Raw genomic sequence first — 13936 nt, forward strand, 5'->3', positions numbered from 1 at the left:
CCTAGCGTTGGAAGGGCCTCTAAAGGCCATACGTGTTACAGTAAGTTGTAACAGGATCAAGTATGTGTGTGTGTGTTAAAGAAAACGTTATACTGTTGATTATTATGTGCAGCTGCTAATGTAGGTCAACTAGTACGTTTGGAGACGGAAAAAGCACCCCCAAAAGGTGGAGACCAATTCATAGAATCCTAGCGTTGGAAGGGCCTCTAAAGGCTATACGTGTTATGGTAAGTTATAACAGGATCAAGTATGTGTGTGTGTGTTAAAGAAAACCTTATACTGTAGATTATTATGTGCAGCTGCTAATGTAGGTCAACTAGTATGTTTGGAGATGGAAAAAGCACCCCCAAAAGGTGGAGACCAATTCATAGAATCCTAGCGTTGGAAGGGCCTCTAAAGGCTATACGTGTTACAGTAAGTTGTAACAGGATCAAGTATGTGTGTGTGTGTGTGTGTGTGTGTTAAAGAAAACCTTAAACTGTAGATTATTATGTGCAGCTGCTAATGTAGGTCAGCTAGTAAGTTTGGAGATGGAAAAAGCACCCCCAAAAGGTGGAGACCAATTGATAGAATCCTAGCATTGGAAGGGTCTCCAAAGGCCATATGTGTTACAGTAAGTTGTAACAGAATCAAGTATGTGTGTGTGTGTCTTAAAGAAAACCTTATACTGTAGATTATTATGTGCAGCTGCTTATGTAGGTCAACTAGTAAGTTTGGACCAAACCCAGTGTATAACTGTATGGGTTTGAGAATACAGTTGAGCTTTTGCTCAGGCATTTTGCTCAACCATTTGGATGAAGATGAAGAAGCCTTATTCTGTATTGCTTACAAGGACAATATAAGTTTGTTGCACTGTTTTTGTTTACAACATTGCAAGTTTATATTTTAACTCTACTGGTAAGAATAAAGTTTTTCTCTTCTTTTTCCTCTTTCCTGGGTGCAATGTTATTGTGTCTTCTGCATTGGACCTGACTGAAACACTCAATTTGCAACAATACGGTCCAACCACCTTTTTTCTACGACTGATTGGGATGCAAAAAGGTGGTTGGACCGTAGTGTTGCACATTGAGTGTTTCAGTCAGGTCCAGTGCAGAAGACACAATAACATTGCACCCAGGAAAGAGGAAAAAGAACAGAAAACCTTTATTCTTATCAGTAGACTTAAAATATATAAATAAAAATGTGATGTTCATTTGTGGGATTAACATAATTCAAAAACCACTGGGGGAATTGACACCAAATTTGGACACAAGACACCTACTACCCCAAGGAGTGACCATCACTCATAAAAACACTGAAAAACACAACAGAAGGGACATAAAAAGCCAAAAAAGCAAAACGACGCTACAGCGCATGTGCAAAATGACTCCCCCTAGCAAACAAAACACACAACAACATATCCACACTTTCTTCCGGACTACAGCTCCCAGCGTCCCCTAGGCCAGGCCCTTTAGGAGAGGAGGATGCTCCAAATACACTGCTTCCAAGATGCAAGCTTTCTTCTCCTTGGATCTCCTTAGATCTCCTTGAGAGCATCCCAATCTCTGCATTTTTCCAATTTCCTATTTCTGGACTGCAACTCCCAGCAATCCTCCAGATAGATAGATAGATAGATAGATAGAAAGATAGATAGATAGATAGATCAACTGGGAGTTGCAGTCCGAGAATAGGTAGAGAAGGAAAAAATGGAAGAAAGAGGAAGGGAAAGAAAAGGGGGGGGAGGAAGGGAAGAGGAAGAGAAGGAAGGAAGGAGAGAAGGAAAAAAGGAAAGGAAAGAAGGAGGGAGGGAAGGCAGAAGAGAAAGAAAGAGGGAGGGAAGGTTGGCCACAGCAACATGTGGCGGGTACAGCTAATTATCTATATCAGTGTTTCTCAACCTGGGGGTCGGGACCCCTGTGGGGGTCACGAGGGGGTGTCAGAGGGGCACCAAAGACCATCAGAAAACATAGTATTTTCTGTTTGTCATGGGTGTTCTGTATGGGAAGTTTGGTGGGGTTCAGAATGCTATTTCATTGTGGGTGAACTATGAATCCCAACAACTACAACTCCCAAATGGTAAGGTCTATTTTCTTCAAACTCTACCAGTGTTCACATTTGGGCATATTGATTATCTGTGCCAAGTCTGATCCAGATCCATCACTATTTGAGTCCACAGTATTCCCTGGATGTAGGTGAACTACAACTCCAAAAACTCAAGGTCAGTGTCCACCAGACTCTCACAGTATTTCTCTTGGTCATGGGAATTCTGTGTGCCAAGTTTGATTCAATTCCATCATTGGTGGAGTTCAAAAGGATCTTTGATTTTAGGTAAACTATAAATCCCAGCAACTCCAACATTCCCAAATGACAAAATCAACCCCCTCCAACCCCACCAGTATTCAAATTTGGGCATATTGGGTATTTGTGCCAAATTTGGTCCAGTTAATGAAAATACATCCTGCATATCAGATATTTATATTACGATTCATAACAGGAGCAGAATTAAAGAAGTAGCAATGAAAATAACGTTATGGTTGGGGGTCGTCACAATGTGAGGATCTGTACTAAGGGGTCGCAGCATTAGGAAGGTTGGGAACCACTGATCTATATAAATAAAAATGTAATGTTCGTTTGTGGGATTAACATAATTCAAAAACCAGTGGACGAATTACTGCCAAATTTGGCCACAAGACACCTACTAACCCAAGGAGTGACCATCACTCAAACATTTTTTGATATTACCATTTGGGAGTTGTAGTTGCTGGGATTTATAATCAAAGAGCATTCTGAACTCCACCAATGATGGAATTGTATCAAATGTGGCACATAGGACTTCCACAACCAACAGAAAACACTAGAAGGGTTTGGTGGGCATTGACCATGAGTTTGGGAGTTGTAGTTTACCTACATCCAGAGTGCACTGTGGACTCAAGCAATTATGGATCTGAACCAAACTTGGCACGAATATTCCATATGCCCAAATATGAACACAGGTGGAGTTGGGGAAAATAGACCTTGACATTTCTTAGTTGTAGTTAATGGGCATAAGCCGCGGCAATAAAGGCCGCGAAGAAATCTTTCTTTGCGGCCAATATTGTGTCTGCAAAGAACCGTCCGGCAGAGCTGTTTCAAGTTGTTAGAGGACTATTAAATCCCTCCACTTCGGATGGGATTCCTGACAATGTGGCAGCATGCTATGAAGCATTTGCTCGGTTCTTTGCGGACAAAGTTGCTTTGATCCATTCTGACCTGGACACCATGTTAACAGCAGTCTCTGAGGATGTAACATGAGCACCTGCTGGATGTAAATAAACCTTATGGGAGTGCAATGGAGTCTCCTTCTCTGGGAGGTCAGAAGCAGAGCCTGGACGTCGGGAGGGATTAGATGGTGTGTCCTGACAGGCAGACTGGATGACCATTAGGGAGGGGTCTCCTCCCGCTCTCGGATTCCTTCATTCTCATCCTTACCGACGTCTCTGAGGACCCCCCACCCGCTGATGAAGCAGTCGTTGAACTTGGCGATCGTGATGTTGGCGTTGGGTATGCAGGCTGGCTGGATGTAGTCGCTGCACTTGACGGGCTGGTCCAGCTCCATGAGGGCGATGTCGTTGGCCTCCTGGGGTGGCTTGTAGTCCTCATGGATCACCACCTGCTTGATGAAGCGGACGTGGACCTCGGGACCCAGCGAGGAGAGCTTGGACGCCCCGATGACCGCGCGCCAGTGGGGCAGGCTCCTGGAAGGAAGCAAAAGAGACATAATTTAAGACAAGATTCTATGTGAAACAATCTTTGAAAAATTAAGATCAACTCCCATTGAAGAAAAATGGTTCATGAAGAAGAACTGGAGAAGTCAACAAGAAGAACATGAAATAATAAAGAAAATATAAGGATATGACTATTAGGTTTTTAAATGAGATGACAATGCTATTCCTCTTTTTGTTATATATATGGAATTTTTAACACTCTAAATACTGTACACGATGTGCATAATAGAGATGAAAAATTAGAAGTAACAACTATCATATTGTACAATGTCTTACCCTCCGTTCCATCATTTCCCTGGTGACACACTAGATATTCGTAAAGAGTTAACCTACAAACAGTTACTCCATTAGGTTCTTGTGGGTTTTTTCGGGCTATAGAGCCATGTTCTAGAGGCATTTCTCCTGACGTTTCGCCTGCATCTATGGCAAGCATCCTCAGAGGTTGAGAAGGTCCTTCTCAACCTCTGAGGATGCTTGCCATAGATGCAGGCGAAACGTCAGGAGAAATGCCTCTAGAACATGGCTCTATAGCCCGAAAAAACCCACAAGAACCTAGTGATTCCAGCCATGAAAGCCTTCGACAATACATAGTTACTCCATTTGTTGTATCCCAGAGCAGGAACACCTCTCTACTCAACCACCACACCAGTCCAATAATTCAGCAAGCAGTTTATGGAAGAATATATAAATGCAAAGCACTAAAAAACTGTTTGTTTGTTTATTTATTTATTCATTTCATTTCTACCCCGCCCTTCTCCCCACAAAGGGGACTCAGGGCAGCCTCACATAAGCATCAATGATGCTATCAACATATACAATAAAATTTCAATTAAAACCGTAAAACTCAGTTAAAAACATTATACAATGCATTAACAAACTCATTAACAATCAAATAGCGTGCCGCTAAAACCAAGACCCAGCCAGGTAAATCCAATGTCACAATGTTCAAAAATGTCCTATCCAAGTTGCTGCTAACCTCTACTCAAATGCCTGGTCCTAAAGCCAAGTCTTCAGTTGTCTTCTAAAGGACAGGAGGGAGGTGGCCAACCTGATGTCCTTAGGGAGGGGGCCACTGCCAAAAAGGCCCTGTCTCTCGTCCCCACCAACTGTGTTTGCGAGAGTAGTGGGATTGAGAGCAGGGCCTCTCCTGACATCTAAAGCTTCGTGATGGTTCATAGCAGGAGATACGTTCGGACAGGTAATCTGGGCCAGAACCGTTCAGTTTAGTCCAAAGATGTGAAATAGTCAATTAACTCCAAGGTACAATGGTAGAAAACAAAATCCAAGGATGCAAAATATCCAAATAAACAAGGCAGCATGAAATCCAGTACACAGAACTCCTTTAAACTTGGAAAACAAGAACTTGCTTAACTTGAAACATGAAACTAGAAATTCCCTTGGCAAAGGCTCGATGCAAGATGTTTTTCAAACTCCAGGATTGCCTAGACTGATCTAAAATCTTTTCCCCATCTCATATAAAGCGTTTCCTGTCTCATAGACCATCAAGAAATCATAGAATCATAGAATCAAAGAGTTGGAAGAGACCTCGTGAGCCATCCAGTCCAACCCCATTCTGCCAAGAAGCAGGAATATTGCATTCAAATCACCCCTGACAAATGGCCATCCAGCCTCTGCTTAAAAGCTTCCAAAGAAGGAGCCTCCACCACACTCCGGGGCAGAGAGTTCCACTGCTGAACGGCTCTCACAGTCAGGAAATCATTTTGTTTACCTCTACAACTAGATAAGGGTCTCTTTGTGTGCTTGAGAACTCGCCCGAAGTTTATGAAAGTTCTACCTCCCGTCTCATTAACCTTTGTACCTGATAATTCATCTTCAGAACTCGCTTCCCCAGAGAAAGGCTGCCCTGGGCCCCTTTCAGGAATGTGGCCTTCAGAAAATACAGGAGAAACACAACAGGACTTAAAATCTCAGGCCCAGCAAGGCCATCATCCACAGGCCCAGTAAAACGATCACCCCCAGTGACATCAGACACAATCATTGGCTGAATTACAATACCATTATCCCTGCAGTACGTGTGAAAAAGATCTTGGAGTCCTCATGGACAACAAGTTAAACATGAGCCAACAATGTGATGTGGCGGCAAAAAAAGCCAATGGGATTTTGGCCTGCATCAATAGGAGCATAGTGTCTAGATCTAGGGAAGTCATGCTCCCCATGCTCTATTCTGCTTTGGTTAGACCACATCTGGAATATTGTGTCCAATTCTGGGCACCACAATTCAAGAGAGATATTGACTCTAAGCTGGAATGTGTCCAGAGGAGGGCGACTAAAATGATCAAGGGTCTGGAGAACAAGCCCTATGAGGAGCGGCTTAAGGAGCTGGGCATGTTTAGCCTGAAGAAGAGAAGGCTGAGAGGAGATATGATGAGGGCCAGGGATCAATATGTGAGAGGAAGCCACAGGGAGGAGGAGGGAGCAAGCTTGTTTTCTGCTTCCTTGGAGACTAGGACACAATGGAAGAATGGCTTCAAACTACAAGAGAGGAGATTCCATCTGAACATGAGGAAGAACTTCCTGACTGTGAGAGCCGTTCAGCAGTGGAACTCTCTGCCCCGGAGGGAGTGTGGTGGAGGCTCCTTGTTTGGAAGCTTTTAAACAGGGGCTGGATGGCCATCTGTCAGGGGTGATTTGAATGCAATATTCCTGCTTCTTGGCAGAAAGGGGTTGGACTGGATGGCCCAGGAGGTCTCTTCCAACTCTAGGATTCTATGATTCTATGATTCTACTCTTCCTCCCCCTGCCCCATTTTACCTGACTGTTCTGTTTTCCCTTTTTATGGGGAAAAATATGAAATATTCAATAAAAATATTTTTTAATGTCAAAGGCAGGGTAGGTGCATGATTTGTAATTTTTCCCTCATGCTCTCCCTAAATACACTGCACACCAGACTGATTGTCTCAGAGGCAAGCCAAAAAAAAAAAAAATCAACCCATACATAGCAGAGTCCTTATCAGTTGTCAGCAGAGTTTTACTACACAGCCTGCTCACTGTTTCAGAAAACTCTTTGACTCCATTTTCATCCAAACTCACAGTGAAGTCTTTTAATCTTGACTCATTGGTCTGTATACAGCTATATACACACACATCAGGGTCCCCTGATCTCCTATCAGTCAATGGCATATACAGAGATATACTCATGGCATAGGTAACAGATATCAGCAAGAGATGTACAGTGAGAAACAAGTCAATAATAGCAAGAGAAAGAACACATGCTTGCTACCCTCTTTTACACCCATTGCTTCTCACAATCAGCCAGGCACAAAAGTGAATGATGTAATCCTCGTCATGACTGCAATATTCCTGCTTCTTGGCAGAATGGGGTTGGACTGGATGGCCCATGAGGTCCCTTCCAACTCTTTGATTCTATGATTCTGTGACTGTCATGCACTTATGACTCCGATTATTTGCATGTCCCTCAAATTCCACATCACCACCTACTGAACCCTTCAATAGGTGTCAGACCACATGTCCATTAGAACTGTATTTTCCACCAGTTTTATACAACATCCAATGCATTCTTGACTAACAATGCATTATTTATCTAACAAAAGAGGTTTTTCCATCAGATAATAATAATCTATATAAATAAGAATGTAATGTTTCTTGTGGGTTTTTTCGGGCTCTAGGGCCATGTTTTAGAGGCATTTTTTCCTGACGTTTCGCCTGCATCTATGGCAAGCATCCTCAGAGGTAGTGAGGTCTGTTGGAAATAGGACAATGGGTTTATATATCTGTGGAATGGCTGGGGTGGGGCAAAGAGCTCTTCTCTGCTGGACCTAGGTGTGAATGTTTCAACTGACAACCTTCATTAGCATTTGAAGGCCTGCCTGAGCCTGGGAAAATCCTTTTGTTGAGAGGTGTTGAGATGTGCCTGGTTGTTTCCTCTCTGCTGTTTTGCTGTTGTAATTTTAATTTTTTTAATACTGGTAGCCAGAGTTTGTTCATTTTCATGGTCTCTTCCTTTCTGTTGAAATTGTCCACATGGCCCTATAGCCCGAAAAAACCCACAAGAACCTATTGATTCCAGCCATGAAAACCTTCGACAATACAATGTAATGTTTGTTTGTGGGATTAACAGAACTCAAAAACCACTAGACGAATTGACACCAAATTTGGACACAAGACACCTAACAACCCAATGTATGTCCTTCGCTCAAAATAATTGATTTTGTCATTTGGGAGTTGTAGTTGATGGGATTTCTAGTTCACCTACAATCAAAGAGCATTCTTGAGCCTAATCCACAGCCATTCTAAATTGCTCAACAACAAAAGTGTGTAAAGATCGGGGTGCTTTGGATGTGGGGAGTGATGACAATGAGGTTAATGAAGGAAATGGTGTATCCAATGATATTGATGCAGAGAATGACCAGGAGATCCATGTTCAAAGTGTATTTTCTCATAAGAATCATAGAATCATAGAATCAAAGAGTTGGAAGAGACCTCCTGGGCCATCATCCAGTCCAACCCCATTCTGCCAAGAAGCAGGAATATTGCATTCAAATCACCCCTGAGAGATGGCCATCCAGCCTCTGCTTAAAAGCTTCCAAAGAAGGAGCCTCCACCACACTCCCTCTGGGGCAGAGAGTTCCACTGCTGAACGGCTCTCACAGTCAGGAAGTTCTTCCTCATGTTCAGATGGAATCTCCTCTCTTGTAGTTTGAAGCCATTGTTCCATTGCGTCCTAGTCTCCAAGGAAGCAGAAAACAAGCTTGCTCCCTCCTCCCTGTGGCTTCCTCTCACATATTTATACATGGCTATCATCATATCTCCTCTCAGCCTTCTCTTCTTCAAGCTAAACATGCCCAGTTCCCTAAGCCGCTCCTCATAGGGCTTGTTCTCCAGACCCTTGATCATTTGAGTCGCCCTCCTCTGGACACATTCCAGCTTAGTGTCAATATCTCTCTTGAATTGTGGTGCCCAGAATTGGACACAATATTCCAGGTGTGGTCTAACCAAAGCAGAATAGAGGGGTAGCATTACTTCCTTAGATCTAGACACTAGGCTCCTATTGATGCAGGCCAAAATCCCATTGGCCTTTTTTTGCCGCCACACATGTCCCTGAAGGGTGTGGGGGTGATGGTGTGCTCCCTGAGTTGCTACCAGAGAATTCCCATGATTTGGAGCTTGAGAACAGCTCGGCACCTGGCCCAGCTGCAGAAATCAATGAGCAAATTAACTGTATTCTCAAATTTGCTTCTGACACGATAAATAAATACCTTTTGTTGGAGAAGCAGTGGGCAGCGGTGAGGACCCATCGGGCGGAGATGAGGGACCCCCCGCAGGAGTGCTTGTGCCCCGTGATGGTGGGCAGCTGCAGGCTGACGATCCAGGGCCAGGCCCCAGGCATGATGTCGAAACCGCCCCTGCGAGGCGGACTGCTGACATGGTGCGGAGCCAGCGGGCGCCTCCCACAAATCCTGGAAGGGAGGCAAAGGCAGGGTCAGGGAGACCAACCGACCAAAGCTGCAGGCAGAAGACACCATTGACTCTCTGCAGATGGCAGGCCTTGCCAGCATGGAACACAACTCCCAAAATCCACCCCAGCATGGTCAATGTCACAAAGAAGATGTCACAATGCCACAAAGAAGAAAGACGGATATCACAAGTCTAAAGGATCATTAGGCTTGTAGGGAAACTTGAAGCCATGGACTGAAACTCCCAGAATCCCCAGTCCAGCAAGGAGACCGGAATGGGCAGCAATGACTGCCAGGATAACTTGTTGTACATTCGTTCAGTCGTCTCCGACTCTTCGTGACCTCATGGACCAGCCCACGCCAGAGCTCCCTGTCGGCCGTCACCACCCCCAGCTCCCTCAAGGTCAGTCCAGTCACTTCAAGGATGCCATCCATCCACCTTGCCCTTGGTCGGCCCCTCTTCCTTTTGCCTTCCACCTTCCCCAGCATAATTGTCTTCTCTAGGCTTTGCTGTCTCCTCATGATGTGACCAAAGTACTTCAACTTTGTCTCTAGTCTCCTTCCCTCCAGTGAGCAGCCGGGCTTTCTTTCCTGGAGGATGGACTGGTTGGATCTTCTCGCAGTCCAAGGCACTCTCAGAACTTTCCTCCAACACCACAGCTCAAAAGCATCGATCTTCCTTCGCTCAGCCTTCCCTAAGGTCCAGCTCTCACATCCGTAGGTGACTACAGGGAAGACCATGGCTTGGACTAGGCAATGGATCTTTGTTGCCAGTCTGATGTCTCTACTCTTGACTATTTTATCGAGACTGGACATTGCTCTCCTCCCAAGAAGTAAGCGTCTCCTGATTTCCTGGCCACAGTCTACATCTGCAGTCATCTTTGCACCTAGAAATACAAACCCTGTCACGGCCTCCACGGTTTCTCCCTCTATTTTCCAGTTGTCAATCATTCTTGTTGCCATAATCTTGGTTTTCTTGACGTTTAGCTGCAACCCGGCTTTTGCGCCAGGATAACTACACCCACAGAATAAGAGTGGTTTGTCACCACATTAACCACATTAACTTCTGTAGCTCTATGAGATGGAATTTTGGGATTTATAGTTTGACATTTACCCTTCCCTGGAACAGAGTTTGGGAAAGTTCCTTTTTCAGACTATAGCTGCACTTTCACTACAGAATTACAGCAGTTTGGCACCACATTTATTTATTGCCATGGCTTGATATGATTGAATTGTGGGTTCTGTAGTTTCGTGAAGCAGAGATGGCCCAAGACCTCGTCAAACTACACCTCCCAGGATCACAGGGTCTAAAGGATCGTTGTGTTTGTAGGGGGACTGCAACTCCCAGAATCCCCAGTCCAGCAACAATGACTGCCAGGGTAACTGTACCCACGCTGCAGAATTAGAGTGGTTTGTCACCACATTAACTGCTGTAGCTCAATGAGATGAAATTTTGGGATTTATAGTTTGACATTTACCCTTCCCTGGAACAGAGTTTGAGAAAGTTCCTTTTTCAGACTATAGCTGCACTTGCATGGCAGAATTACACCAAGTTTATTTACTGTCATGGCTCGATATGATTGAATTGTGGGATCTGTAGTTTCGTGAAGCAGAGATGGCCCAAGACCTCGTCAAACTACACCTCCCAGGATTCCATGGCCTTCAGCCAGGGCAGTTGAAGTGGTGTCAATCCATATTCACTCTTCGGTGTAGATCAGGCATGGGCAAACTTGGACCCTCCAGGTGTTTTGGACTACAACTCCCACAATTCCTAATAGCCAGTAGTAGGCTATTATCATTTTATGTCGTGCATTTGGCCTGTCCACTGTGTTTTATTTTTCATTATGTTATTTTGTACTGTGTATTGTCGGCTTTCATGGCCAGAATCACTGGGTTGTTGTAGATTTAAAGGCATTTTCTCCTGACATTTCGCCTGCATCTTTTGTACTGTTTATTTTACTTGGTTGGTTTATTTATTTTATTGTGATGTTATTTTGTTGTTTATATTTTATGTTGCTGTAATGTATTGCTGGGCTTGGCCTCATGTAAGCCGCTACGAGTCCCCTTTGGGGAGATGGTGGCGAGGTATAAATAAAGATTATTATTATTATTAGTAGTAGTAGTAGTAGTAATTGTTTAAAAGCAATGCTTTTGGGTGAAGCAGGTGAACATAGCATTGAACGAAACATGCAGAATAATGGTTTCAGGATGTCTTAAACCTACACCTGTTGATAAGCTCTACAAGCTAGATGGCATTCCCCCCCCCCCCCCAGATGTGCAATGGGAATTTGCTGCTAAGTGTGAGAGAAATAAGGTTGAACCCTGTGAAAGCCACCCACTGCATGGCTACCAGCCTCCTCCCAGTAGACTCAAATCAAGGGAAAGCTTTATGAGAGCCACCACTCCTCTTGGCGTCCCTCCAGCAACATCAAGGGTATCCCTCTGGGCAACTCTACCAGGAAATCCCAACTGGATGCCCCCCACGAGAGAGGCTCTTCCTCCAAGGGCAAAGCAAGAATGGGCAACTTGGAAGTCCCTGAATAGACTCAGAAGCGGAGTGGGCAGATCCAAAGACACCCTGACGAAATGGCATGACCTAAAAGAATCCCCCTCCTTGTGTGACTGTGGAGCAGAACAGACAACTCTGCATCTGTATGCTTGTCCACTATGCCCTGCCTCATATACAGAGGAAGAATTGTTGGAAGCTACAGACAATGCTGTTGCTTGTTTTTAGGGGAAAGGGTTTATATATCTGTGGAATGACCAGGGTGAGACAAAGGGTTCAGATCTGTGGATGACACCTTCACTATTTGGAGCCATGGAGAAGAAGAACTCAACAGGTTCCTGGACCATCTCAACAGCATCCACCCAAACATCCAGTTCACCATGGAAAAAGAAAAGGAAGGAAGACTGCCTTTTCTAGATGTCCTAGTCATCCTCAAACCAGATCAACAATTGGGTCACACCGTCTACAGAAAACCCACACACACAGATAGATATCGACATCAAAACTCCAACCATCACCCAAGTCAAAAAAGAAGCCCCATTAAAGCCTTGGCAGACCGTGCAAAAAGAATCTGCGAAGCCCACCTCCTCCAAGATGAATGGAACCCCCTCCACTGGGCTCTCCAGGCCAATGGAGACTCCACCTCAGACATCAGAAGAACTGCAAGACAACCAAGAAGAAGCCACGAGAGTCAAGACCAAGACCCACCCAGAGGAAAAGGGTTCTTGCCAGACATCAAGGGGACCACTGACCGCAGAGGGAAGCTGATGAGGAAACACAACATACAAATAATCTACAGACCCACCAAGGAAATCCAACCAATTCTCCATTCAGCAAAAGACAAGAGGGATCCTCTCACTTCTGCAGGAGTCTCCCGTGTACCATGCAGCTGTGGACAAGTCTACAGAGGGACCACCAAACACCGCAGCATTGCCCAGACACTGAAAGGCACGGCAGACTACTTCAGCCACAGCAGAGCACCTGATGAACCAACCTGAGAACACAGAAATGCTGGACCACTCGAACAGCCACCATGTCAGATGACACAGAGAAGCCATTGAAATCCACAAGAAGCAAGTAGACAATTTCACCAGAAAGGAGGAAACCATGAAAATGAACAAAATCTGGCTACCACTATTACAAAACTCAAAAATTACAACAGCACAACAACAGAGAGGAAACAAACAAGGACATCTAATCACCTCTCAACTAAAGTTTGCTCCAGGCACTGCCAGGCCATCAAATGCTAATCAAGGTGGTCAGTTGAAACATTCACACCTAGCTCCAGAAAACAAGAGCCCTTTGTCCCACCCTGGACATCATTCCACAGATATATCAACCCTTTTTCCTAGTTCGAACAGACCTCACTACCTCTGAGGATGCTTGCCATAGATGCAGGCGAAACGTCAGGAGAGAATGCCTCTAGACCAGGCATGGGGAACCTTCGGCCCTCCAGGTGTGGTGGACTTCAACTCCCACAATTCCTTGAGGCCAAGGTAAGCCTTTGGGGCGAATGCCGAGCCTCAAGGAATTGTGGGAGTTGAAGTCCACCACACCTGGAGGGCTGAAGGTTCCTGACCCCTGCTCTAGACCATGGCCATATAGCCCGAAAAAACCTACAACAACCCAAATAAATAAGTAAATAATTGTGGGAGTTGAAGTCCAAAACACTAGTGGGCCCAAGTTTGCCCATGCCTGGTGTAGATGCACCCAATGAAGAGTCTCTTTTAGAAGAAAACCCGGAATGGACTCACACCCCACTGACATGGGCTCCACCTTTTGTGGTCCTTTTAGAGACCATTCTTACTCTTCCCCCAATGTTAGTACTCATGTCAAGGATTCTCCCCTTTTTTCTAAACTTGTCTATCCTGTTGTGAATGCTGTTGCCCTCTTGGCGAAGAGAATGGGGACCCCATCATTTGAGGCTGGACCCTTCCCCTCGTCCCACTATTCCAGGCCTTCTCCTCCAAGACTCACTCGCAGGTATCAACTATGGCATGGCTGGACCGGGCCGCGACTAAGATCTGGAGCGCAAGGAGCAGCCATCTCATCGTTGTCCTCGTGGCTCCGGATGCATCTCCCATCGCCACATTCTCCTGGAGTTCTTGACATCACAAGTGGCGGAGTCACATGATGTCACACGGAACCCGCACCTGGTGCTCTCTCCTTCCCTGGAATGCCTTGGCAGCAAGGAGAGAACCCTAGAACCCTGGAGCCGGAAGGGGTCCCTAAAGGGTCATCCAGTCCAACCC

General features: G+C 45.1%; 1 protein-coding gene across 1 annotated transcript in view; it reads right to left on the reverse strand.

The window, feature by feature from the left end:
- Positions 1–13735, reverse strand: part of LOC132775566 (mucin-5AC-like) — a 31484-nt gene extending 17749 nt beyond the window's left edge. Inside the window, exons 1-4 of the mRNA XM_067468535.1 lie at positions 13662–13735; positions 8981–9181; positions 3464–3713; positions 1953–1973 (exon numbers count right to left, since the gene is read on the reverse strand). Coding sequence (XP_067324636.1) covers positions 1953–1973; positions 3464–3713; positions 8981–9181; positions 13662–13735 — 546 coding nt within the window. The remainder of the gene's footprint in view (positions 1–1952; positions 1974–3463; positions 3714–8980; positions 9182–13661) is intronic.
- Between the last annotated feature and the right edge of the window lie 201 nt (positions 13736–13936).

The sequence above is a fragment of the Anolis sagrei genome, chromosome 5, assembly GCF_037176765.1.
Source record: "Anolis sagrei isolate rAnoSag1 chromosome 5, rAnoSag1.mat, whole genome shotgun sequence".
NCBI classification, from domain to species: domain Eukaryota; kingdom Metazoa; phylum Chordata; class Lepidosauria; order Squamata; family Dactyloidae; genus Anolis; species Anolis sagrei.